The sequence below is a fragment of the Montipora foliosa genome, chromosome 1, assembly GCF_036669935.1.
Source record: "Montipora foliosa isolate CH-2021 chromosome 1, ASM3666993v2, whole genome shotgun sequence".
NCBI classification, from domain to species: domain Eukaryota; kingdom Metazoa; phylum Cnidaria; class Anthozoa; order Scleractinia; family Acroporidae; genus Montipora; species Montipora foliosa.
The window spans coordinates 36605343-36633275 of record NC_090869.1 but is presented as its reverse complement, the minus strand read 5'-3'; the positions used below and the strand labels follow the sequence as shown (position 1 = coordinate 36633275).

General features: G+C 40.4%; 1 protein-coding gene across 1 annotated transcript in view; it reads left to right on the top strand.

The window, feature by feature from the left end:
* Positions 1-27933, top strand: part of LOC137997539 (dynein axonemal heavy chain 5-like) — a 97316-nt gene that overhangs the window by 83 nt on the left and 69300 nt on the right. The window contains exons 1-23 of the mRNA XM_068843598.1: positions 1-274; positions 2471-2605; positions 3711-3798; positions 5867-6030; positions 8355-8532; positions 9557-9732; positions 10881-11057; positions 11873-11986; positions 13009-13116; positions 14247-14693; positions 15332-15417; positions 15817-16144; positions 16726-16932; positions 17349-17666; positions 18446-19577; positions 20584-20819; positions 21498-21602; positions 22039-22152; positions 22816-22878; positions 23282-23520; positions 24183-24423; positions 25550-25749; positions 26138-26291. The exon at positions 1-274 is cut by the window's left edge and continues 83 nt beyond it. Of these exons, the coding sequence (XP_068699699.1) occupies positions 116-274; positions 2471-2605; positions 3711-3798; positions 5867-6030; positions 8355-8532; positions 9557-9732; positions 10881-11057; positions 11873-11986; positions 13009-13116; positions 14247-14693; positions 15332-15417; positions 15817-16144; positions 16726-16932; positions 17349-17666; positions 18446-19577; positions 20584-20819; positions 21498-21602; positions 22039-22152; positions 22816-22878; positions 23282-23520; positions 24183-24423; positions 25550-25749; positions 26138-26291 (5169 nt within the window). The 5' untranslated portion in view covers positions 1-115. The remainder of the gene's footprint in view (positions 275-2470; positions 2606-3710; positions 3799-5866; positions 6031-8354; positions 8533-9556; positions 9733-10880; positions 11058-11872; positions 11987-13008; positions 13117-14246; positions 14694-15331; positions 15418-15816; positions 16145-16725; positions 16933-17348; positions 17667-18445; positions 19578-20583; positions 20820-21497; positions 21603-22038; positions 22153-22815; positions 22879-23281; positions 23521-24182; positions 24424-25549; positions 25750-26137; positions 26292-27933) is intronic.

The following is a 27933-nucleotide window of genomic DNA, read 5'->3' as shown; positions in this document are numbered from 1 at the left end:
AAAAATAATCCCTGTGAATGTAAGGCCTTGGTAAGATTGAAGAATGATCACAACATCGTAGAAAAGATCATAGAAACCCATTTCGAGGGGAGGTTTGACTCTTTGTAAAAACTCGATGGCGGATCATCACACATCCACTGCCAATGCTCAACATGGTCGGGGAAGCAGACATCGATCTCGTAAGCAGCAGAAGCCCTCCACGGCAGAACGAGAGCAGAAGAAGGCATCGAGGCTCCAGACATTGGGTCCTGGAGAATCGATCAAGGAAAAACAGGTTAGTCATTTGATGTATCGCGTTATGAGTTCGGCGACTTCTTGAGCTCTAGAACTTATAACATTTTGGTCACGCCATCGGTTGTTGTTCCATAGTGCTGCAGGAATGTGCAACTCTTTTAGAGATTTTCTTAGTCCACTTTTAATTTTTCACTCTAATGGCTTGATTAAAAGCTGTGTAGTTTTTTCTGGGCCTTAAATTAATACCGCATGTTTAGGTTAAATGCGTAGTCAATGCCGTTACCACTTCGGCTTCCAAGACAGATGCTGTTCTTTGGTAATTTTTTACGAAGCAGTTTTATTTTAGAATGTAAGAGCAAATTATCTATATCCTTGTTTTGTTTCTTCATTATACTGCTTTCCTCATTCCTACAATATGAGAATTTAGTAATTATTTCTTCCACTAGCTGGCATTAATCATCTATTGATGATCACCAAAGTGACTCAGAAGTTGTTTGTCTTTTTATGGATTTGTGTTTCTTGTTGATTCAGCTGCAAATATTCCCTCATGTCTCAAACAGTACCTTTGTTGCATATGAAAAAGAATACACTCCATCTTTGTGCTCAACCAGTTCAGTGATAATGTTCCTTTTCCATCACTATCTTCATAAAAATAATTTTCCAAGTTGGTCTTTAATGACATAATTATTGACTAACCTTGTTGAATAAAAAAAATCTTTTAAGAGATTTTAACCAATTTTATCAATTATTTTGAAACTACCACATAACGTTACATTGGCATTGTTTAATGTACAGTGTAAATAGTAGTCTGCTCATGTACGTCCAAAATGTACACATTCATTTATACTGTATGTTCATTATTAGAGGTACATGTAATTTATGAGGTGCACTCTGAATGATGATAAATTTTGCAAAATGGCCTGTTGAGTCAATATTAGGGTCAACCAGATCTTGACAACAACTAATATTCTTTGGTGGGAAGTAAAAGACAAAAGACACAACTTGGGCGTAAATAAGGGGGAGGGAATGTACTGGCAAGGCGCGGATAATACCCACCGCCCCTATGGACCACTGGATGAGGGGTCTCGGCAACTAGCCGAGGGGGTGCCTCATGCCTGTATTGCAAGGTGGGCAAATTTATAGTGGCTGACATAATGTCCTGGGGCCAAGTTAACCCAGTCCAGCACAGTAACAATATTTTTGCCCCTTCCCTGATGGGGGTTGAGCACAAGACTGAAGGGGTGCTGCAGGCGGCAATTCCCTGCCCATATTTTATTAAGGAGAACTATTAAAGAGGTTACCTTTAAGCTCACAAGGAAAAAAGTAAGATAAAATACAAAAGAAGCAGAAAGCAAAACTGGGGGAAGGGAGGGATTAAATTGCTGAACAGAAAAAACAGAACAAGTTGAGCTTTGGAAATGTCAAACCGAGAAATCTCGCATGGTGGGATGAATAAAAGAGCCAAATAAGGTAGTCACGTGATGGGAAGTCACGCTCTCCTCCCATTCGCTGCCCAGTATTTCCTTACCAGCATAAAACATCTATTTTATTCTAAAATATCATTTATAATTGTGTTACTTATGACTAAATATTAATACATGTAAAGTGTTCCTGACTATCTATGTGTCCAGTTGATGAGTACTGTAGATTTAAGAGGGACATTTCAAGGGGGATGTTTGTTAATAGACAAGAAAGACAAGACCAGAGGTGGACCAAAGTCAAAGGCAACCCGAAGGCTCCTTTTTCATTAGCTTCTACTGTAACTTATGACATTTGTCGCAACTCACGGCAGGGGTGGGCGCCACTCCTAACACATTGCATGCACAACTTGTCCTCTGTAATACTCAGTTACATGTACTCATTTTACCCACCACGAATGAATGGAAAGCTAAGTGAACTTTGGAGCGCACAAGCTGGGATTCGAACCCGGAGGGCTGGAGTGCAGTCCGTGAGCGTTACCCACTACGCTACGCACGTTCCCTCATGTTTGTTAAGGGATGCCACAATCATCACTTAACATTTTTTAGCGTAATTTTGACCCAATATGTACATACATGTAGTATCATTCCAATTGGCACATCTAGTACAATGTAAATATTATACTAACTTATGACAGTTATTATTGCTCCTTTTTAGTTGTGATGGCATTATAAATAATATTATGATAATGTCTAATTGCTTAAACAATATTAAGTATAGTAAAATAATATACTTAATGTTTTTTTTTTGACTATAGCAAAAAGCCAGAGAAGAACGGGAAGCAAAGAGGTCTATGATAGATTTTCGACATGAATACCTGATTACTACAGTGGCTAATACCCTTGGACTTACAAATGAGGAAGTAACCGAGTCTTTACTGGAAGGCACTCAGGTATTAGGCACATTGTCATGCATAAAGCCGATTTAACAACAGTACTATAAAGTCATTAGACAAAACATGCAGTGTAAATTTTACACTGCATGTTTTGTCTAACACTGTACAATGTATGTGTTGACTATCCAGCTGACTCTGGTCCAGTTGTGTTCATTTGCCAGCTCTCAAATTCCATTTGGTGGTACTGGAATCAATGATGTTCTGTCACCACTAGCTTGATTATGTGTTAACTATCCAGCTGACTCTGGTCCAGTTGTATTCATTTGCCACCTCTCAAATTCCATTTGGTGGATGATGTTCTGTCACCACTAGCTTGATTTGTCTTTAGATTTGGTTGATCCTAGACTGCGAGCAGTCTCTTTTGCTCAAAAATCCACCGTGATATCCAAGGGGCAAAGCTGGGAGTAGCATGCCCTCGCTACCTGTGGCTCACAGCTTCGGCCTTTGCATATCATGTTCTCTCGGCAGATTTTCAGGCAAAAGAGAGACTGCTCGCAGTCTAGGTTGATACCAAATATTTTTACCAATGCAGTCTAACTGGTAGTCTGACCTGTCAGCAGTAGCTATGACCATGTTAAGTTTGAATTACTTGTTTGAATAGATTTGACCATGTTAAGTTTGAATTACTTGTTTGAATAGATTATGGAGTGCATCCCTACCCTTTATATGCAAAGGAACAGTAACCCTATTGTGAAAAACTGCTATGTACACCTTACTGTACAATGTAAATTGCAATGTATTCACCCCCATTGACTCCTAGGATAGAGAATAATGGGCTTTTCAGGAGTCAATAGGATTATTGCAATGGCTGATATTCATAAGTACAAGGAAAGGTTACGTTTATGCAAACGTTGGCCGTGTAGCACTTATATTTTAAACAGAATTAACTGAAGAGAGTGTAGTGTAACGTGAAGTGCTACTGTAGATTTCTATCCCATATGAACCATGTGAGCATTAGCCCTACTGATGGAACTGATATTCATAGACTGAAGTGCAACCATTCAGTACATGGAATTATAAGTACAGGTAGTAATTTTTATAGTTACTGTTAACACATGGTAATGTTCATTTTTATCTTTTCTATACTTTTGCATACATGTAGATTGAAACTATGGAGGACTTTTTCAAGGCCGATGGTCTCTCAAGGATCATATTTTACTTCCAAGAAGTTGATAGCATACCAGATGCAGGTAAGTGGGATGTATGCAAAATATGGACCCCATTGACCACCCCTGTGGACTCGGTCCATGGACCCTTCATGGACCCGGTCCATGGACTACCCTTGCGGACCACCCCTCGTTGTAAAGTCAGTATGTGTACAAGCAGAAAAATCTTTAGACGAAAGAGAGATTGAAATGATCCTTGCACTTATCTAGACTAAGTGGACAATTTAAGCAGGAGCCAATGACTAGGAGTGGACAACTCCTATACTAATGTCACGGCATGTTTAGAGACCGATCTATTTTTAGACTACCTTTTCTGCAAAAAACGAAGACAGTTCTGGTTCGGTGGTGCTATGATGTCAAGTTAGTTTCTTGTTATTGGATATCAAACTCCTGCAGGAGTCTCATTCGCAGGAAATTCAATCAAAAAATAAATGCGGCCTGTAAGAATGCCGTGACAGGAATATAGGCCTGTTGTTCGGTCCTAGTTATGGGATACTGATTTGAGCAGTGTCTCTTGTAGACAGTCCAACTGTGTACATGTACCACCTATTTGGTGGCTTCAAAGGGTCATAATTTGTCTATATTCCAGCACTTCAAATATACAGTACTGACATTTCATTCGTCGAGTCCTTCACTGCAACAAAATAATGTGTCCAACAAATTGACCTGCTCCTACTTGAGTGGCTTCATAGCTCACATCACAGATCACGGTCTGGATCCTGTTAGCACTACCTGAATTCTTCAGGTGTCTGTAACAGACGATAATGTCCTGGTAATTACATGTAAGTGTGGGGATCATTTCTATCTTTAGTTTTGTCGAAAGCTTTTTCTGCTTGTAACTTTCCAAAATGAGGGGTAGTTCATGGGGGTGGTTCATGGACCTGGGGTCCATGTTTTGTATAATGTCCTGCGGGTAATTGCAATGTGAGTGACTGGAATAGGGTTAATACCATTTCTGTCCAGTGAAGTGGCTGTGATTCCTAGCAAAAAGATAAAACATAAAAACAATTTTAAGCATGGGGATGAGGCAGAAAAGGGATCAAAGTCTGGAGAAATCACATAGGAATTGGAAGAGAAGGACTGTTGAATTTGGGATAGCAGAGGTGGAAACGAAATGGAATGGTAGGGGGTGGGAATTTGAAAAATTGACAACTGGAACTGTTTTTCCTTTTTTTTTTTTTTGTTGAAAGAGGATGCAGTGTTTCAAACCAATTGTGTCAGTCTGGTTAGCTCATGATTTTTTTTTTGTATAGTACAAGTATGCCCAAAATCTCAGAGATATTCTATCAATTTGTCATGGAATTGTGCCTTTTGACCCATTGCTTCCTGCCCAACTCAGATGATTTTGCTCATCAACGTAACTGGGGGTATTCTAGGGTGTAACTTCAGGTATCAATGGGTTAAGCAGTCAAAAACTACACGTTCAGCTGTATGCCCCCTCCATTAACCAATTGACCCCTGGGATTGAGGCTTAACAGATTTTACTCTAACACCAGACAATTTTACTTGTCAGTGGGGGCCACCCTAAGGCATTTGAGGTGTCAATGGGTTAATAAGTAGTATTAATATTCTTGTTTGTAACGGACCATGCTTGAGAGAAAGGCAATTATCATAGGTAGTTCTACTGCAATGAATGATGATGATGATGTTGCCAGTGATACTTTTAACACAACTGGGGTCAGGTGCTTTAATTGTAACTTGTCATGTGTGATTCATACTTAGGTTTAGGTGCTTTGATATCAAAATTTTAGCTAAATCAATATTAGGCTAATATTCTAGAAAGTACAATATGCAAGAGGTCAATTTCTGTAGAAAACAATAACGATAGATTTGTAACATCTTGTAGTTCCTATGACTATTAATAAAAGAAAGGAGTGATATTATAACAGCAATGGTCAACCAGGTGGTTAATGTTGCTCCAAATACGTACTGTGGCTCAAATACGTTTTGTGTTAAGATTTGAAAGAAAGGACTAACTAATTCCATAATAGACGTTCTTGTTCATAGATCAGTAATGCAGTACAATGTACATGAACTAGTCTTAATTACTAAGATCAGTATGTAATATTATTATACACGTAATTGTTTTTAGTTGAACATGTGCGGCTTGGACCTGGGGGAGCACAGTCTACAAGCATCAAGACAAAAGCAAAAGTATTTATAACAGACACAAGAGACATGCAACTGGCTGGAGCATGTGTTTTCTTTATCAGAATCAATCCATCAAAAGCACTGACTCTGGCTAATATCAATCAGGTAACAGCTAATATTTATGTTCCCCACCCATGCTAACAAGTGTAAGAGACAACAGTTTGTGGGGTAATGGGGTAGGAGATGAAGCACTCCATTAGCAGGTCATGTTAAGGTATGATAACTAAGTTTTCCAGCAAGAGAGGTTGCGATCCTCTCCAAGGGGTTACAATCCCCAAGGCCATGACAACAAGTTGGCAATGCAAGGTTACAATTCTCGCCAAGGTGTTACAATCCCCAAGGCCACAATCCTTTCCAGGGTTACAAATCCCTCGCATGAGAGGTCCTTACCTATTTAGGGTCTCGCCCCTTGATTTCTATGGTAACCGTGTGCGATCAGAAGGCACACAACCTTAGTACAGTGAGTGCATGCGGCAAAGGGTGACCTGCATGGGAACACTTCACCCCACAAATACACGAAGTGTACTCCCCATTGACAAACCAACCACAAACTAACCAAAACATACCATTGCATATAGTCCATTTAGCCTTTTCATCCCCACAGGAACACAAAGTGTATTTTCCCAGGGCAAACAATGCAAAATTAAAATCGAGAAACAACCGATGAGGGGTAGTATCCCCTCACTAGTTTTCGTAGCACTTCTACCTGTAGAATTAAAATAATCATTATCGCTTGTACGTGAAAACAAGTACTAAAGTGTTTGATAAGCGGTGTGGATTCAGATTGATTCTGACTCCACTAACTCGAGATTCAATGTGAAAAGCTACATGTACAGTAGTTAATTGGCAGTACGCCAGTCAGTCTTGCTGAGCAACGGAATCTGAGAAAGATTACCTCATCAAAAGAACATCTACATGTATAGTATTAAGAAGGATTCGTACAAACTGGATACTATGTGTAACTGTAAATTATATACTACTGTGTCTTGCCAGATATGAAAAACCACCAAAAACCACACTTTAGATGTGGCAAAAAATGTGGAAATGTATTCCTCAACTGATGCGGCGGTACTAGACGCTGAGGAACGGGCAGTATTACATTGTTACCTATGGAAAAATCATGTGATAAATACAGTTTGCACCTAGTCAGACTACTAAAGAAAAAGAATAATTTCCATGTGTCACTAGATCTGAGTAGCTGGTCCTGCTGGGGTTGGGTGTTCAAGGAAGGGACTCTTGGTGTGATAGTGGATATGACTGCATGGCTCCAACACATTAAACAGGATGGTCGTGATTAATTAAATTACTTGTCTAAAAACTTTGAACGACATCTTACATTTAAGTGGTTACACATGTCGTACATGTACTTTGTTGATTAGGCTCGGGCAACCAGTTGACAAAGTTTATAAAGCATTGTACTTGTATCACAGTGCATGAAAAGTTGTCTTGGTTTCCAAACCCCATAGTGAGACCACTTTGCATGGTCTCTGAACAAATGATTCTGTTCTGTGAGGGAAATTCTGCTTTTTTACAACAAGTGTCTATGCGCCGATGGCTCAGTTGGTTGAGCATCGGGCTATCATGTGAGAGGTTGCGGGTTCAAACCCTGGCCTGATCAACACTCAGGATCTTAAAAGAACTGAGGAGAAAGTGCTCCCTTTGTAATTTCATTTGCAAATGGTTAGACTTTCAAGTCTTCTCGGATAAGGACTATAAACCGTAGGCCCTGTCTCAGAAATATCATAAGTTTATAAGTTCCCTGTGGGACGTTAACGAACCCACACGTCATTATTCGAGAAGAGTAGGGGATGAAGTCCCTGGTGTTGTGGCTGTCCTGTTCTCCAGCAGAAGTGGCGGGCTTGGCAGTGATGTCTTTAAAAAGGCTAATGCACTCCCAGTGTATGAGGCCACGTAAGCAGAAACAGCCACAAGTCAAAAAGGGACTTTGCCGAGTGCTGGAATAATTAAATGTAGATGTAGGTGAATAAAACATTATGATGATAAATGTACATAGCCCCTCTTTCTACACTTGCTCCTTGTGAGGAGTAAATGAGGTTAATAATTATTCCCAAACACTGCTCTAAAATGAGTAGCTGCACTGCACAAATTCCTGTTGTGTTCGACCAGTGATTAACATTAGTGTGGGATCTAGTCTAAGAAAAACATTCTTCTTAAACTGAGAACCTGGAAAAATGAAGGTATTTATTTATTTTATTTTTATTTATTTAACGAATTCGCCCAAAGGCAGGTAATATTACAATAGGACCCAAGGTCCCCTACTAGGTAAATTACCTGACCCAACCCTTGCTACAAAAAAGACAACTTAACAACAAACAAACTACATAAATAGTGTAAAAAAAAATTATGGAAAAAATTATGATAATGAAACAATTCAGATAAAGGTTGACCCTTCGGTCATTTTCATACAGGAAACAACGTTTGGTTCTTTGGACACTCGTGGGATTGGAGTTCTTCAGTCTGTTGAAAGGCTGCTTGCTGATATTTACATTCCCGCACTTTCTAAGAGCTCTAGCTGGGGTGAACTATCAGACAAACATGGTGCCAGTGTTCGTCAAGGCTTCATGAATCAACTGGAGAATTTTGTTGGTAAGGAAGCCAAAGCTCTATGTATGCCAGCTGATGTCTGGGGTCATAGGCAGCTTACATCATGACATTCCTGTAGTTTTCCCCGTGTGATCACTTGTATGATAGTTGTTTAGGCCAATCCCCTTGAGGAAGGTAATGACGTAGCAAAACTTTTTTTTAAAATAATTTTTCATCTGAAATATATTAAAAGTTAGTTTTGTTCCTACAGTTTTTCAGTTTCAACTCAACCCCAGAGTAAAAAAGGCGTGTCTAATAGAAACACAGGTCACGTTCCACAGGTCAAGACTACAACTCCCTTCTCCACTGATGGACAACTAAGCCAAACGTTTCTCCCAGACCTGAAACAACACTTTTGTAGCTAGGCGACACTTTTGGTGTTGTTTATTAAACTATTTATCTATATCTTACTAACCTGTGCACTGACCTGTGTCTTTGAGACCCGTAAGGGTTAAACGTGAGACTCTTCCACAGGACAGGCTTTCTGTCCGCGTGGAAGGAAATTACGTCAACACGAACCCTTTACTCATTTCTGTTCCCTGTAACTTGACTCTTTTTGCGGCTTGAAACTGGTTTTTTTTTTACTTCTTTTGACTTTTTGTTTTTTTCACTCCGATCGTCAATTGGCCGCGGTTCCGCCTAGGTTAAATCGCAGATTGATTATGGCGGCATGTTTATAATGGTGAAAGTGATTTTAAAAACGAACAATGCCGCAAAAACTCTTTGCCATTCTCTCGTTGTCGCAGATAATTAGACGGCGGCTCGCGGTTGCTTTCTTTTTTTCCTCGGTTGCGTTTTTGTCCTACCTCGGTAATTTCGCAGCAAACACGATGGGTGAAGACGAAGTTTTCCGGCGTCCTATTTTGAGTTCGCTGTTGTTATTTCTTAAGCCAGAGTCATAATCGTTAATCTTGAAATCTTTTTGGCCTTGTGGATGATAGTGGATGACGATTAATGTGTGCCCTTTCTTTAAAAACGTTGGCCAGACTATCCATTCGCAGAAAATGATTTGTAATTTCGTTTTCAGGTATACTGTGCAGTGCACAAGCAAGTTTGAATGATGCCGTTACTCTTAAGGAATGTGACACCATTGATTTGACTCGGATTTCCTCGCCAAATGATTACATAGCTGCAGCAAGTTCCTCAGAGACACTGGAACAAATTGAGGACGTGGTCACAGCTTGGGTCAAACAGATTGAGCAGGTGAAGATCTTTTACCTTTTGTGCTTCCAGAAAGAGAGCCCTTTCTAAAAACCACCAATTTTTCTTGCATGTGTATGAAAGTGGGTGCTCATAAGTTTCCTGGGTTACTAGACATAGACATGATGGAGGATGGGAGGGAGGGAGGGAGGGGATTGTGTATAAACTCTGTGTAACTCAGGCTACAGCTAGATGAGCAGGTTGTGATCGCTGGTGGCTCAAACCGTTTCAACAATTTGGAGGGAATGTCTTATTAGAAGAATTAACTCTACAGCACTAGGAGCCCACTGTTTCAAGTAACTGCCATTTGAAACATCATTAATTGCTTGACACGATTCACTCATCGATGTGACGTTATAGGTTACCACGGCAACAAAAGAGCCATGTAGAGATGCCCTTTATTTTGTCTTTAAGGCTTATATTTCAAAAACGAACTCGGTGACCCCCATTTTTTATTGCTGGAATGTAATTGGAAAACTAAGATAAATCTGTCTGTGGAGCGGATTCAGAGCCACCTTAAAATTTCCCAATTGCGAAGGCATTTAAAGACAAAATATAGGGTATTTTAGATGGCTCTTTCGTTTCTTTGGTAACCTATTACCTCACATCAGTGAGTTCACCTTGTGAAGGAATTGTTGGTGTTTCACATGGCACTGTAACTTTGCCTTTATGTGAAACAGTTGGGTAGATTCAAACCTTCTAACTAGACCAAGTACATTTTGTTGAAATTAATGAAACTACCCGAGCCTCCTTAACAACTACACAGAAAAGCCCATTCCAACTTCCTCCATCGCCTGCGTGAAACTTAAGGGAGCACAGCTTTTGGCAGAACATTAACGACGGGTCAGGTGGCAGATGTTACATCGACTTTCGTATTGTGGTCTAGGTCTCTGGTCTACGATTTGAGTTAGAATCTGAACAAATGAATAATAACAATCATTAATAGAAGGGCCGCATATTGTGCGTTTTCTGTTATACAGTGTACTTAAACGTACTTTGAAACGTCAGAAACTGTATATTGCGCTCTTAAAACCCAAGCCAACGTCATTTGGTTAACTACCCCTTCATGATCAATCGACTAATCTCACTTGTATACCTTTTCCGACGATCCGAATCTTCTTAATCCATGCGTTCCGTATCTCTGGTCCTAGGTTTTAGCAGAGAGTGAGCAAATGCGAAAAGAAGCCGATGATGTTGGCCCCAAAGCAGAGCTTGATCACTGGAAGAAAAGAATGGCGAAATTTAATTCGCTCTTGGATCAGGTCAAAGGACCGGAATGCAAAGCTGTGGTTGGTGTACTCCATGCTGCGAAATCTAAACTACTGAGGGTTTGTTTTCTTTTTTATTCTGTTCTAGAAGGCTCTCGAGGGGTTAATAATGCCACACTATTTACAATTGAAAATAAGACACGAGATCGGTCTTCTCTTGTTAAGGACGGCAAAGATGGGAATGGATCGAACCACAACTTAATTTTTTTCAAGTTATCACACTTACATGTAGTTTTAAAGCAATGGCCAAAAATCCTCTATGAATGGCTCTTCCTGCAAAACGTGTTTTTTGCACGGATAGAATAACTGATTTCTGCCAGTCAGGTTAGATCCATCGAAAGCAATAAGACGTCCTTGCCCCTTTAAAGATATGCTCTTACACCGGTAATGGTTTCTGCAGGAAAAAAGGAGTCGTGTCAGTAGAAAAGACGTTTTTACCGGGTTGAACTCCTAAAAAGACCTGGAAGCAGATGTTAGGCCTTAAGTTCTTTCGGGCCTTACAAAGGCTGTATAAGGAGGTAAAGGGAGCTGCACGATGGGTTGAAAATTTTCTTTTTCTGAGGGCTAGTTTTTACTTGCGGCAAAGTAAAAAAAAAAAATCGATATCCGACTATTTCAAGAAACACTCAGTAAACACTAGTATGGAAAACTGCATCTTGAAATTTAGCCTGAGATACAGCTTTTCGGTCTCAAAAACTGCAAGGTGTGCCAACATTGGTCTCCATCATTTGACACTGGATTGGCTAACAGTGTTGATTGATGTCTTACCAATGTGCCAAATTTATTTACGCGCACCTTGGTGAAATAATGGGTGTGAAATACGTAATTTAATCCTTTTCCTTGAAGTGTCTGACTGTCGCTCTATTTATTCTCAGACTTGGCGAGAGATTGATAGCAGAATAACGGATTATGCTAATGAAGCTAAAGATAATGTCAAATTTCTATATACACTAGAGAAATTCTGTGAACCACTCTACAACAGTGATCCAGTGAGTAATGCACATGTTCTTGTTTTTTCAATACTGTTGACCCTTGTTTTGTGTGTGTCGTTGTCTGCTGCAAAGTGGAGTGGTATGAGTGCAGATCATGTACGTCCCGACGCGCTCCAGTTTTACTACGACGCGGTCGTTAGTGAGAACGCCACAAAACAACAATATCATTGGTTAAAATAGGAATGTTATAACCGTGTTACACGTGCCGCACGCATTTTAGCACGTCTTAGGGACTTTAAGAGGGAGATTGTCAACTACAAAACCGTTGGCATGGGGGACTTCAAATGGTAGTTTCTCCTTTCCCTTTAACTCCACGATTGTCCTTTTTGGCCAAGTGCGTATTTTTGAAGACTTCTCCCTCTGGTTGAAATCACAACAATATTTGGTGAGTCACGTGGCCAAAAAACAAACAGTCTAAAAACTTAAAAACATTTCAACAGTGCAAAAACGCTCTAATGTAAAATCTGCAGCATGGATTTAAAGAGAATTTATTTTTTAGTGAATTTATTACGTCATTAAGCCTCATTTTGATAATTTTTATTAAACATTTTCTTAATTTTGCGCAAACAGCAATCACATGCTACAGATTATGAACTATGATAATATGGATCCGTTCGGATGGAAAAATCACTGCTTCATTTCTTTTCCTTTTTTTCATGAAACGCGCAGTTGAGGACTGGCACTCGATGCGCATGCGCTCTTTGACCAAAAGTGTTGTCTTATATTCATTTAAAAATGTTACTTCAAAGATTCATCTTCATAAGAATTTTGCACGGCCTGAAAATTGCTCTTGACTTCATACGGTGTAACTAAGAAAGGGAAAGAATGCTGGTACCAGCTATACGTATAATTCGCTTTCGCATATTCAAGTAAAAGTACAGAAAAGCCCCGGGGACAAGTTTCTAACAGTTAAGCTCCGAGAAGCTTTGTCAATGCGAGTTCAACGACAAAATCTTTCTTGCAAAAAAGTTAAAACTGAAGTTGTGGTTGCGACTCATCATACTTCTTTTCGTTTTAAGATTGGAATGATGGATGGCATACCTGGATTGATAAATGCCATTCGAATGATAAACAGTTACTCCAGATATTACAACACGTCTGAGAGAATGACAGCTCTTTTTGTGAAGGTAAGTGCAGTAAATTGTGGTGAAACTGCAAGGAGCAGTGATGGTACATGGGTGAGAGCAAGCACCTCCCACCAATGTGGCCAAGGCTCGATTCCCAGACTTGGCGTCCCATGTCGGTTACGTTTGTTGGTTCTCTACTCTTCTTCGCGATATTTTTTCTCCGGGTAGTCCGGTTTTCCCCTCTCCTCAATAACCAATCTTTGACTTGATTAGATTAGATTTCTGTACAATGTCCCCAATTAGTGCTCCAGCGTCAAGTTCACTAAACCCTTAAATAAAGTTCATCATGCTCACTGTTCAAGAGTGTTTGCGTTTCCTACTTGGTAAGGTTAAGACCGTGGGAGGGGGCGAATTAAGGAAAGGAAAGGAACTTTATTTAAGTGTCTAGTCTTCTAGCGCTGGAGCACTAATGAACGCAGATCAGATCACGATTTCGACTTTGAAAAAAACTCTGTCACTTTTGTCCTCTCTTAGCAGTGTCGTTTCAAGAACGTGGCAGGTACTCAAACCGTCTATAATCATTGCCTTTTCATGGGTTCTTAAATAGTCTTGGTCTTCTAATCTTCTGATTGGCTCAAACCGAGACCACATTGCATTATTTTCGATAGAGAAAGTTTCTTTCTATACTCAAGGTCAATTTGTGGAGCTTTTTTGTTCCCGTGAAGACGTGTAGGACACAATGAATGAGACAATTGCTTAACTTGTCCAAATAAGTTTGAGGATCACTACTCTCTTTCATCAATAACCAGGACTTCAATTAACATTTATTTCATTCGTAGAGGCTTTGACGGTAATAAAAGAGCTTAACAGATTGCTCCCGGCAACTGAGGGGCTTAGCTCAGTCGGTAGAACATAGAACCGGCATCGGAGAGGCAATAGGTTTAAATCCCGTTGGAACCATTATCATTTCTCGGTTTTCATAAGAAACCATCGTTTAAATCGTCCAGATAAGTGCCATCGGATCACTTCACTCTTTTGTCTATTTCCATACTGCTTTGGCGTTGTCTGGTAAATTGATAGTCTTCGTTCCAGTGAATGGTTGTGAAAGGATTTAGCAGATTGAAGTGGTAAGCAAAAACTGTGATGAATGGATGTGTGCAAATCTAGTGAACTGTTATGCTGTTTTTCAGGTCACAAATCAAATGATCACCGCTTGCAAAAGTTACATAACAGAGCATGGTTACAAGACGGTGTGGGATTATCAACAAGATGAACTTGTCTCCAAACTGAAGAATTGCATTCGTTTAAATGAAGAATATCAAAGATGTTTTCAAAAGACGAAACAGCGCTTGGAAGAAAACCCAGAGGAAAGGCAGTTCGAATTCAGCGAAATGTACATTTTTGGTAAAATCAATACATTTTCGCGTCGCCTGCATAAGATCATTGACATGTTAGACACAATGAAGGCGTTTTCGTGTCTTGGAGAGTCGCGGATTGAAGGAATAGAACAGCTGTGGAACAAATTTGTTTTGATCGTGACTACGATGAGAAAGAAACCATACGATTTGCTGGATTATCGGAAAATGGATTTTGATGCCGATTTTGAGGAGTTTAAGAGACAAATCAATGATTTGCAGGTACGGTCGGTCATAGAAAGAAATAAATGAGCGGTTACACCTCCCTTTGAAAAAACGAGTTCCATAATATAACTTTCATTTTGGCAAAAAGTACGGTTTCAATTTAACTTGTAATCATTTTTTTTACCATGGGAATTGGAGGTAGTACATTTTTCAGTTTTTGATTTTAAGTGCCTCAAAAGTGAGTTTTTTGTTAAGAGAAATTTCATTTCTAGGTTTCGATTTTAATTTTTGGAAGGTTTACATACGGGCCAACAACAACAACAACAACAACAACAGAAACATTTTTACTGTAAGTTTTAACAATGTGGGCAAGTAGTATCAAGACCTATTGTTGTCATTGTATTTTGCGGTAGGTCTAGTGGAGATAGTTACCCTGGAAACGAAAAACAGCTGAGGCTAATGACACTTTAAAGTAACGAAATTTGTCTCGCTTTTCGTCCTTTCAGTGTAAAAAAGTGAAGTTTTTTGTAAGGTAACTGACGTTAACTTATTAGCTAAATTAAAAACTGGAAAAAAGGGTTTGGTAATTCTTGACCTCACTGCGTTACTGCAAGATTAATATTTCTGCTTGACCAAAGACAGAACAGGTCTTTGAGGGAAAAGTCTTTAAAATGTAGTAATATTGTTCTCAACAGATCCAGCTTCAGGTTTTTATGGACAACTGTTTCGATCGCATTCCATCAACCCAACGAGCCTTAAGGCTAATCAGGAAATTTGAGAGGTTAGTCCGTCGTTGCATTGGGAGATTCATTTTTGTCCAACTGTTTTTTCACTTTTTAACGTTGACCGTTGGTTACGTCCATAGTTCAATGACTAGAACCTTAGTTATGTTAGAGTTTTTGTTGTGACATCTTGGTCTTCTCGGGTTGGGGTTAGGGATGAGCTTTGAAAACAATCCCCCTCCATCTGAAGCAAATGTTATTAGCAGAGAGATCTCGTGAAAATTTATAAGGAAGCAAGACACAGTCCACACTCAAAGGAAGGAAAAACAAGAAAAAGGAAAACTTACAAAATTTTTGGTTCATTCTTTGCCCTTTTGTCTGATTAACTCGATGGAAAATCTCTTTGTTACGAGTACATGGTGCGGATTTCAGTTAACCGTCTCAAACATTCTCAACAGGCTTAATCTGGAAAGCTTGAAAGAGACGATCCAGGATAAGTACGAACGAATCCTGATGCATTTTGGTCGTGACATTGAAACAATTCAAAAGATTTACCAGAGGCATCGAAACGACCCACCAATAGCCTGGGACTTACCGCCAATCGCAGGCAAGATAGCCTGGGCCCAACAGATGTACCGGCGGATTCAAGAGCCAATGGAAATGTTTCAGAAGTATCCCACAATTCTTCAGAACCCTGAAGCCAAAAAAGTCATTAAGAATTACAACAAACTTGCTAAGGTGCTGTTGGAGTTTGAACTGCTGTACCATCAGGCTTGGAAGCAACAGGTAAAGAGAATGGTAAAAGCATGGACCAGGGCTCCTTTAATCAATAAACAAGACACTTCAGGTAGCCGAATTACTCAGGCTGATATTCTTTGATGATTTTGGGTTCAAAGGTCACTAAATTATGAGATATTTGGGTCTTTTCAGTTCGTACACTAAACACAAACACGAATTCTCGTTTTCGCTTGCCTATAACTGCATTGGAATGGGTCATTTTAATTACACCCGCTTGTAAGTTGTTGCATAAAAGTTTCTGAACAAAACACTTTTTCCTCCGTTGACAGTTGGAACTCGTTAACCCCTGAGAAAAGTCATTACCAAATTTCCCCTGTGGACAATATGAGCGAAGTCAATATTGACAAATGAAGTAATTAATAGTCACATGTTTTGTTTCTTCTTGGTTTGTCTAGTTGAAACAGTCGGAGTTTTAATGTACTCAACTCTCTTTCACTGATTTATTTTGACAGATGTTGTCCTTACAAGGAGTTGAACATGTTCGGCCTCTAGTTATTCGTGTAACCTGAGCAATGGACGATCAAGTAATACTTTCAGGGACAAACTAATTCTTACTTTTTTTAATACAGGTGGAAGTTGCAAAGTCTGGTCTCCAGGCCTCTCTCCTCGTACGGCATCCCGAGACCAAAGAGTTGTTTGTGAACTTTGATCCCCAGATAATAACTCTCATTCGAGAATCGGAGTGTATGGTCCGCTTGGGTCTGGACATACCCTTTGGTGCGCAGACTCTTCTCCAGAAACGAGAGGCCATAAAGAGAAACTACAACAGACTTGAGGTAAGGTATAATAATTTAGCGATAACGTGCGTGTAATCATTTCCTAAATCTTTAATGTAGTGAAGCTGGATATCTCTTGGATGGACTGACTTGTCTTCTCCGAAGGAGGATTTAAGCCACTTATAAATTTGATGGATATTAAATTGTAGCTTTTATTTTTAATGAATGCGAGGGAAAATTAAAGTCAACTGAGTGACAATTCCAGAGGGGAGCCTATTGTGCACTGAATCCAGATCAAATCGGACGTTGAACATGTTGCTTTCTGAGGAGAGAAAAACCAACCGAAAAACTGACGCATTGTCCTGTATTTGTCCATGAGTAAATCCATGCGACAGTGGGAAAACTACTAGCTTCACCATTTTGTACTTTTCATCTTTCACTTTAATGTTGCTTTCTTGTTATTGTCTATCTTTTAGCTTCTGCTTGCTGAGAGCGTTCGGGTGCTGAGTCGAATACCATCAGCATTTAAACCCCTTATGTCGCCACATCTCGCCAAAGTGGACGCAGCAATCGAACCTGGTCTCACTATGCTGAACTGGACTTCCCTGAGTCTTGATACGTACATCGACAGCGTGTACGAAGCCCTAAAGGAACTAGAGCTTCTGATCGACCGAGCAAATGACCTAGTCAAATTCCGGATTGAATCTGTGTTACAAGAGATGAGTGATACTACTCTTTGTGAGCTTCCGAGTGATGCACCATGGACAATCGAGAAGTTCCTTAAAAACACCGAGGTGAACTCTTCTTTCTTTGCTGTAATTTTCTTCCATGTTTGAGTATTCCTTATTTTTTTCAAATTTGGCGAAAGAAAAAATCCTTGGATTTTCCTAGATCTTGTTTTTCGTTGGAACTCGTATGAGGCGCACTTGGAGGTTTTCCTGAGACAATGGTGAAAATTTAACCTTGTAAACAACAAGCCCCGTTACTATTCGAATTTTTTTTTTAGCAAAGGCAATTAACACCGATCATTGATTTTCTATATGTTGCATTTTTCTCTTTCTTTTCGCAAATTCGGAAGGACGTGATTGTTTTCTCAAGCAATCTAGCAGCGCAATGGTAGGTTAGGAGTGACGTTTGTTTCCAGTAGCATGGCTCGGTTTCCTTTGTTCTCGCAGGGGATTATATTGAAATATTCCCCTGCAGTTATTCCCCTCAAAACATCGCCAGTGCAAATTATAACACGTGGGAAACTACACTTAAATATTCAACTCAGACCATGACAATTTTGTTTTCGCAATTTTTCACGCACATGGATGTAATTTAAGTCCCTAGAGACTACATATATTTTTTTTCTTTACAAATCTTCATCAAGCCGTTTTGCCGACATCTCAAACAACAGTGCATTTTCTAGAAAACATCACCGATGTGTAAAATAAGCATTTTATCGGCCTTTCACTCAGGGATATCAGATTTATTGAACCCCTGGTTCCGCCCTCGGGCGGAACCAGAGGTGAATAAATCTGATATCCCTGAGTGAAAGGCCGATAACCCTTACATATATTTCAATTGACAGGAGCTTTGCAAGCGTGGATCTGAATTGCTGGAATCAAAGAGCACACGGGTAGAAGAAGCTGCCAACGAACTCATCTCAATGCTCCTTGAGTTAGATGAAGAAGATGAAGACGAGCTTAACAGCGACGAAGATCAGAGAGATTTGGAAGATTTGCCAAACGACGAGGGAGAGGAAGAAACAGCTGTCCCCAGAGAGGAGAGTGCTCGAAGCCGTCCGCGCACGGGTGGGAGCCGTCCAGATAGTCGCACAGGCAGTAGCCGATTAGGAAGTGCTGCCATCAGTCCAGCAGCGGCTGCAGCTAAGCGCAAGCGCGAAACTCGTGATCAGCTAAACATGGAGGCTCAAGAACTGCTGACTCATTTTATTCATAAGAACGTTGACGCGATTGTTCGAGTTACAAGGACAACGTTAGATTCCATGCGCAAGCGTGTGCAGTCAGCTTTCGCGCATCATTACGTTGACAAAGGAAGGGCAGTTACACAAGGAAAAGATTCTGGGCCGGATTTGTCACCGCTTTTTTCAGCTTACGTCACTTTACAAATACCAAACATCACAATGCAGCCAGCTTTGGACGAAATTCAGCAAGGACTAAATAAGGCAGCACAATACGTTGTTTCCGTGTCGAAAGGCGTCTCACAGTGGAACAAGACTTGCAAAGCGCTCTTGAAAGCTGAAAAGAATGAAAAAGAGGATTCCGATAATGAAGGTCGGAGTCGCACGGCAAGCAACGTAGGCAGTGACGATGAAAGCAGATCTGACGTTGCGCCCTCACGTCGAGTGACAAGAATGCCAGTCGATAGCGATGCGGGAACTGTCGTCAGCATGGCTATTTTCCCGCAGCGAGCGAACTACTTCAAGAACGTGGCTGAAAATAAAGAAATCGCGAAGCTTGTAGCTTTCCTTTCCACGGCGATTAATTCCCAGAAGAAGGACGTTACGACTTCCTTGGAGTTCTTTAACAAGTACGAACCGATCTGGAAGGAAGATCGTGAGACAAACATCGCTAAGTTTCTCGAAACAGAACCGAGGCTGTCGGAATTTGAAGCTCAGATATTGAAGTACAATGCATTGGAGGAGACTATCCTGCAAGAACCTGAGTCTTATAAAGCTGGTGCCATTGCTTTGCTTACAGGTGAAAAAGTAGTAAATATATCCTTGAAAAGGAGGCATTTCCAGGGATGCAAATCCGGCTTTTGAGTGATACCACAGAGCCCTCCCTTCTTTTGGTCAACACCGATAATTAAGACCATAGTTAATCGAGAGACTGGTTATGAAACGTTAGAACCTTCAAAAGCGAGAACAATGTTGTTGCAATCGATGTTGAATCGACCGTGACCCTGCACAATCTTTTTTTTTCGCTTCGCACGGGTTTGCAAATTAGTTGCGCATAATTTGATCGAAGGATTTGATTGGTTATCTTCTCGAAAAAAAGGAGTGTTTTGTGCAGGGTCAAGGCCAAAAATACGGACAAAACATGAAACAAAGGGACTTGTCGAGTTTCATAACCATCTCCATGCATTAACTATGTTAAGACCTCTCTCTGCTTACGAAATACGTGCAGTCGTAGTGAAGGTCTCTTCGTAAGACCGTCAGGAACAAACCTTTGCCACAAATTTGAGTATGCGCAAACTCAGGGAGGGATTCGAAGACTTTCCGATTCAAAATAAGTCAGTGTTGGTTATCTTTGCTGCTGACTTAAAGTGGATCAAAATGTTAAGTATTTCAACATTCGGTTAAACGCCCTTCGTGTCTTTCTCGTCAGTGTGAAAAACTAAAGATTGGGATCCTTGAAACAGCGTTTTCCTTTTTATGGATGGATGCTATATCACCTTTGACATTAAAAAGGGCCATCAGTTTTTTTTTTCAATGCGAAACCAATTTGGCCCTAATTTAGTGGAGGATGAAACTAAACAATTGGCAGCTGCTTTTCTTATAAACTGCGTTGCTGTTCGCACTGGTTTTTCATTCCAGTGTGTGAAAAAGTGAGAATTATTTGTTGTAACAAAAAATCGAAGAATGAGCACTGATGCCAGTGTTGTTAACGAAATGTGTCAAGTTCATTTATGCATGTTCGTTGTAATGTTTTAGTGAGGACTTTCTCTCCTCTTGCTTTTAATTGGTTTTCTTCCACGTCTCAGAACGCCTCAAAACAGCGCTATGCGCGGAAACTAGAGCTTGGTGCGTGGCTTTTGGACGGAATTGTAACGTTCGATATCGTACAGAAATGGAGGAGGTCTTCACCTTTCTTGAGGATATCACGAAACGGTTGAGCCGGCCAATCAAAGACCTTGATGACATACGACATGCCATGTCAGCTTTAAAAGAGATCCGAGATAGAGAAATCATGATTGACATGTCTATTGGACCAATAGAGGTATGGTGCCATTATTCTTCTAACATGTTTGAGTTGTACATTCATTAGTACAGTAATTCAAAGTTCACATCTCTTCGGGATAAAATAAAATGGGGCTTGAAACTCGTTTTTAAAATAATAAGTAGGGAACTATAGGTTGGAGTGGAGTGCCCCTTTCTGACTGCACGGATTAACTTTGAAAATCTAAATTTTTTCAAGTGTGCGTTTTCAGAACAGAAGCCTTGGCCTCTAATAGAACTCTTACTGCAATGGTTTTTGGTTTTTGCCTACTAAGCATAGCAATGCATTACCAAAGCAACTGCAAAACGTCTCGCAAAAGAAACCTGCTTAATTTACTTATTCCATGAACGTGCGGGCTCTGGAGTTCAAATTCCAAGTACCGTTTTGGTTCATTCCTCCATGTGCAATCACATTTGCAGCAACGATTACCGGATTGTTAAAAAATTGAAACAGGCAGAGTGGATCGAAATCAGACATGTGATAATGCAGAACACGACGCACGATTGACGCATTCGGCTGACAGTGACCGACAGCTTCGGAAACGAAATGGTTGATAGGAATTTGAACTTCACCGTCAAGGCGCAGTAAGGTGAACAGAATTGCATGTTCAAAACATTGAAGAGTTCGCATTAATTGTCGTTGTTCTTATTTATGTCTTTTGTATATTTCGTCTTGCAGGAATCGTACGCCATGTTGAATCGTTACGAACTCTTAGTCGCCAAGGATGAGTCTGAAAGAGTAGACACTCTTCGGTATTCATGGCAGAAACTTCAGGCTTTGGCGGTATACATTATAGTTTCATGTGGTTCCTTTTAATTAACTTTAATTAACGCGGGGCAATTGGGGAAAGAACCGTGAAGATGTGGCACAATCACACTTGGAGTTTTCGGGAGACGCACGTATAAAAGATGCTTGGAACAGAAAGTTTCGGTTCCCTTGCCGTCTTGCCCCGGAAACAACCCCCCCCCCCCCCCCCCCCCCCCCAAAAAAAAAAAAAAAAAAAAAAAAAAAGGAAAAAACAAAACAAAACAAGTGCTGGTGTTGGGAGACGGAAGTACAAAGGAACCGTTTGATTGGACAGATTAAATTTCCCTACCCCTGCCCCCTCCCCGTCCCCATAAAACGTGAAGGAAACGTCCCGGCTTTCAAGTGCATCTTTGGTGCGCGAGACGGAATTTGAATGCCCAGTTGATTCTGCGACCTGTTTTTCACTTTCTAGACGGAATCGCAAGATCAGCTTATCCAGATCCAGCCCAATTTCAAGGGAGATCTTATCGAGAAAGTGGAAGTGTTTGTCGTAGATGTTACTAATTTCTCTGATGACTATCAAGCGGTAGGTTAAATTATCTTGTTCTCTGCCTAATCGGTTCTGTAAAATAAGTACGCAGTTAAGTTCGGGAAATGTTCGAGCAATTAACGACATCATCTCAATACCTTGGAAATCCACTGTCCGCGCAATTCGATAAGTACTTTTCGTCGGCCTTTCTCTCAGGCACAAGAATATGGGAACTCTTTAATAAGGTGAGTTCCTCGTATTTTTTAATACTCCTGTACGCATTTGAACTTAGATTTGGGCACAGCTCTCACTCGTGTTTCAAGCGTTTCTTTACAAAGTAATTTTGAGATATCACTGTGATATATTGAGATTATAAAGTAAAATGTCGATTTCATCGAGTCGTGATTGTCTGGAAGCCGCAATAAACGTGTGCCGTGCGGTACCAGTGTCCAATCAATATTAATTCCACTGTTTCTTCGTAAAGTATGTTTCAGGTTAATCGATGGTTTGGAGAGAATTCTCAGCAATATAATGATCACAGAGTCGATTTGTTTGTTTGTTCTTCTTGCACGAGGGTTTTGCTTCCTCATCAAAAAGCAGCATTAACTTTCTACTTTGTGAGGCTGACCTCTCGTTATTGAGGGTATATTGGAGACTATGTAGATGTGGTCATTATTCCCTAGCTATGTGGTTTTTAATGTTCCTGTTTTATTCCTACAGAAAGGACCAATGGTTTCTAATGTCCCACCGCGTGAAGCCAGTGACAGGCTGATCATTTTCCAGGTTGATAAAACAATATCAGTTTAAACTTTTCAAAACGAGAAAATTTAAGACAAAATCGGACAGACGTCAGTGATGCACATCTCTCGCCATTTGACATTTTCCCGCGCTTAGTCAGCGCGTTACGCAAACCATGGTGACAGATGGTACTAAACGCGGCAAAATCGTCGAATAACTATTTCATTTCTTTGGTCTGATTGCTTAGGTGTGATTATGCGTCTGTATGCTGTATGCTTTTGGCTGAAAGTGAAGTCATAATGCCCTTATGTCTTGCAAGTTTTACTCTCTTTGTGTACCAGATGACCACATTTTGTACGCCGCAGGAGCGAAGCTTGGGGGACCTATAAAATTAGCTGGGAATACACTAATTCACTAAAGTGTAACTTATTGTTTTCTTTGGTTTTAGAATCGATTCGATGCCCTGTGGCGCAAGTATATCACATATTCTGGCGGAGAGGAGCTTTTTGGTCTCCCAGTCACCGAATACCCTGACCTCATGAAGATTCGCCGAGAACTCAATCTTCTGCAGAAACTTTATGGCCTTTACAACGACGTCATTGACACTGTAAACGGATATTATGACATCCTGTGGGTGGACGTAAATATCGAGAAAATTAACGTTGAATTGCAAGACTTTCAAACACGGTAAATAATAGAAAGATGGCTCATTTACATCATTACGATTAAGGCTATAGTATTTCTATCTAATGAGTGGCAAAAACATGATCATGTTCTCCCTCGCGTAGCGCAGGTTGCATGTATTTGCCATGCGTTTTGGTTTGCCCGTTTGATTCATGTGATTGGGCACTATAATTCTGACCTTAGCTGTAGTTTTTACTCCTAGTGTCTCGTCTTAGGTTCGAGGTGCCAATTTTTTTAAATGTTCTTATTTCGCTAGCACCTGTATTTATGCTATGAGAATGAAATGAACATCATATCTATGATCCTTGTGTGTAGTTTTGAATCCAAAGAAATTGTATCTTGTTGAACTCTATTTTTGCTTTGTTAGGTTCTCCAGCAAACGCAGATACTTCTATCTTTTTCTGAATTTTTTAAGCAATCGATTTTGAGATAAATTTTCAGCTAAACATTGTCAGCGCTTTTGAAACATTTCCGGTTAAAAATACTATTTGAAACTTTGATGGAACATAACAAATGCAAAACGCTATGTATATATAACTGAAATGCTGCCGAAATAAGAAAATTTCTAAGAATTGACACCAAGGATGTAACGAGACTTTAAACATAGTGTTTTCTTTCAGTGCGTAACCAAAATTGATTCATTTGTATGCGTTTCCCTTTTTCAGCTGCCGTAAGCTTCCTCGCGCCTTAAAAGACTGGCAAGCTTTCATGGATTTAAAGAAAACCATTGACGACTTCAACGAGAGCTGTCCTTTGCTTGAGCTCATGGCCAATAAAGCCATGAAGCAGAGGCACTGGGATCGTATAGCAGCCCTGACAGGACACACCTTTGACATGGAATCGGAAACATTCTCTCTCAGGAATATCATGGAAGCTCCACTACTGAAGTATAAAGAAGACATTGAGGCAAGACACTCGCCCTTTTTTCAATCTAGAGCTTAGATTTAATTGGGGTTTTGTTGTTATGCCAAAAAATTTCATTGAATTACTAGCAAGCGTGTTTTGATGGTTGGAATACATTGTGCTTCCTCTCAGGCATTACCAGCACCTTTCTTTTGCTTCAGTAACATGGTCGCTGTTCTTTGTTTACCCCTTTAACATGGCTGCATGCTCTTGCGTCAAAAGAAAATGGAAACATGTTAGTTGGAGGGTTGTCCAATACAGCGATGGACATAAAGAGATCATGATTTACCTGACCTGGAGTAGGCGTCACAAATTGATCCTTAAACATAAGCTTTTACCAGTGCCCTAACCAAAAAGTAATACATAAGTTCTTATGCTCCAGAAGACACCTTGTGGCACATTGACGTGAATGCACTGTATCATGAATCTCATTTTTACCGACATGTATGGTCAGTTGACTGTGAGAATCTTTGATAACAAACTGTAGGTGCGCACTGGTTCAGGAATCTCAATAATACTTTATCTCCGGACAATTACACAGTTATGTTGTCGCAGTAATTTTGGTACTGGCGCAGCGTTGTTCAGAGATCCCCTGAACTGGGTTAACATCGTTAGACCTTAGTTTTAGACAAACAATTTTTTTTGTAAGTGTTTAAAATATTAGTGTCGTTGATACTGGATTAAAATGCGAAAGTCGGTTTAAGCAGTGCAAGGAATCAGGTGTCTCCGCAGTTGCAATAGAGCTCGCCTTTCACTATTGTGTTCCGGGCTCGATTCTTGAACTTGACTTTATGTGGTTTGAGTTTGTTGGTTCTCTTTCCTGCCTCGACAGGTTTTTCTCCCAAAAATTTGATCCCCAGTGTGATTTTCAGTGACTTTCTCGATCAGTATAGAATTTGTGCTCGACTGTATAATCTTGAGACCTTGATGAAGCTGCTTTTTAAGTTGCAATTAATCAGTGAAAATTGAATGAGCGTTCTTTGATCTCGACTTGTTGAAAATTGCGAGTCTGAGCCGAAGATGAATTTTTGCTAGTGCTGGAAACGTCGTTTCCTGGTTTTCTTTATCGTGACCATACGACATTAGCTTAACATTGACACGACCTCTTTTATCTTTCATTTGCACTCAGGATATTTGTATCGCCGCTGTTAAAGAAAAAGACATCGAAGCCAAGCTGAAGGCAGTGGTCGCTGATTGGAGCACACGTGAGCTTACTTTTGCCAATTTCAAGAACCGTGGCGAGCTTCTACTTCGAGGAGACAACACATCTGAGATTGTGACATTGATGGAGGACAGTTTGATGGTTCTGGGGTCTTTAATGAGCAATAGGTAAGCGTACGTTTTGGGTTTCCCCAATAGATTTTCCAACAAGTTATTTCTAATTCAGGGAAGTCCTGAAACTTTACGGGCCATTTCAGGGTGTCACAATTCCCTTTTGTATCTCAAGAACGGAGAGGATTTAAGTCGTCAAACTTCACAGTTATTTTCCTTTTTGTTACCTTTAAAACACGTTAAAAGGTCGGCTTTCCAAAAGAAACGGTTGGCAGTTTCACAAATGGCTTTTCGGACCCGAAAAGAGTTCGGGACTTGCGAGAAACGGGCCTCGGATTGCGTCCGTTTGCACGGGTCTTTAGAGGTTGACGCCCTTATGCGTGAAGCTCACAACGAAGAAATGTGTCGTATGCATTAAATGAATGACTTTGGGTATTTTCCCCAGATATAACGCTCCGTTTAAGAAGAACATCCAGAGCTGGGTTCAGAAACTTTCTAATACAACTGACATCATCGAAAACTGGCTCACGGTGCAAAATCTGTGGATTTACCTTGAGGCTGTGTTTGTCGGTGGAGATATTGCTAAGCAGCTGCCAAAGGTTTGTGAACTTGGAAGATGCATCTCCCATTCTTTACTGATTCCAAAAAAAAGAAAAATAGCTTTAATATCAACCCCGCTTTCTGACTATATAAATCATTCCCTCAGCAAAATACATAGAGGATATTATACGGCGGCGCGAAGATATGAATTCGAGTAGTAAAAACAATACTTTACGAACGAGCGCAGCGAGTGAGTAAAATATTGTTTTTAACACGAGAAAATAAAATTCATATCTTCAAACCACTGTGTAAGTTACTTTTTATTACATAGGTAGGATTGTTTTACTCACAATTTTTCTTTCTAACACCGAGGGCAAACTTTATGGCAAATTCTTGCAGCTCGGCGGCAGGAATTTCTTCAATTTTCTCATTTCTTCTTCATTTGCAAGGAGCTCCTTGAATAATTTTAAGTTGTATGAAGTTTTATTATTCGTGGTAGCATTTTCTTGTTTCTCAGAGAAGGATTTTAAGTCAGCTTCAGAGAACTTCACGAATCTATCGCTCGCCATTTTTCACTGACTGTTTGCACAAACAACCACACAAAGGCGTCATCAATATCCTCACTACTGAAAATGTGGAAAATACGCCACTCGGGTCCCGGATGTAGTTTCCTATGAATTTTATTAGTGGTGTACTTTCCAGTAAAACACTCCAGTCTATATATTTTCTGAGGACTAATCTGGGTCTAAACTGAGATATAATACTCGTCAGCGTTCAATAATATGAGGGCCATATTTGACCTTTGGTGTTTCTTAGGTTGGCTTTTATTGTCGCAAGGATTTCTTGACGCTATTCCACACCGGTTAACTTTTCAACACATTTATTAACAACTTAAGTCTCCACGAGTTTTTCCTTTTTTCTCTTTTTCTCTCCGCGTGCTCTCTCTACCGGTCCTAACCGGTTTTTGTGACGTCAGTCCATCGCGTCACGCAATTGTCACGTTGCGTCCTATTTTCGTTCCGACACTCTCCCCCTATTTGATACACGCTAGTGGAGCAAATATATTCACACCTCCGCTGTGTAAACAATTGCAACAGTAACTCTCTTATACAAGTAACAAGTTTAAAAATTCTAACAGTTCATAGTCCCTCTTGGGTAACAGGAACAGTCTCTTCGCCTTCTTTCTCTGCAATGTCTCTAATCCGCTGAGCAGCTACTACTGCCGCTCGTCTCGGAGTGAAATCTCTAGCTCGCGGATTAAGCTGTACTGGTTGACTCGGCGGTGTCTCTCGCACGTCACAAGACAGCTCCATCGGGCATAAATGTTGGATCGCCCGTTCCAAATATGACTTCCCCGCTCTCAGCCTAGCTCCTCTCACAACTCCGTCACGCCCCTTGATAAGTTTTACAACGATTCCGATATTCCACTTCCTACGGTTGCGCTCCTCGCTCTGGATCAGAACCACATCACCAACTTTTAAGGTCAATTCCTTGGTCTTATGTTTCAGATTGTGCCTCTCCCTCAGGCTCCTTATGTAGTCTGTAGTCCAGCGTGACCAAAGAACGTCCTTGCACCGACGGACATATCTCGCTCTCTTACGTAGATCCACATCCTCAACTGCATCTGCATCTTCCTCCGGCAGAAGGTTAGACTGACTATACATCATGGTGGCTGGAGTCAGCACAGGAAGCTCGACATCA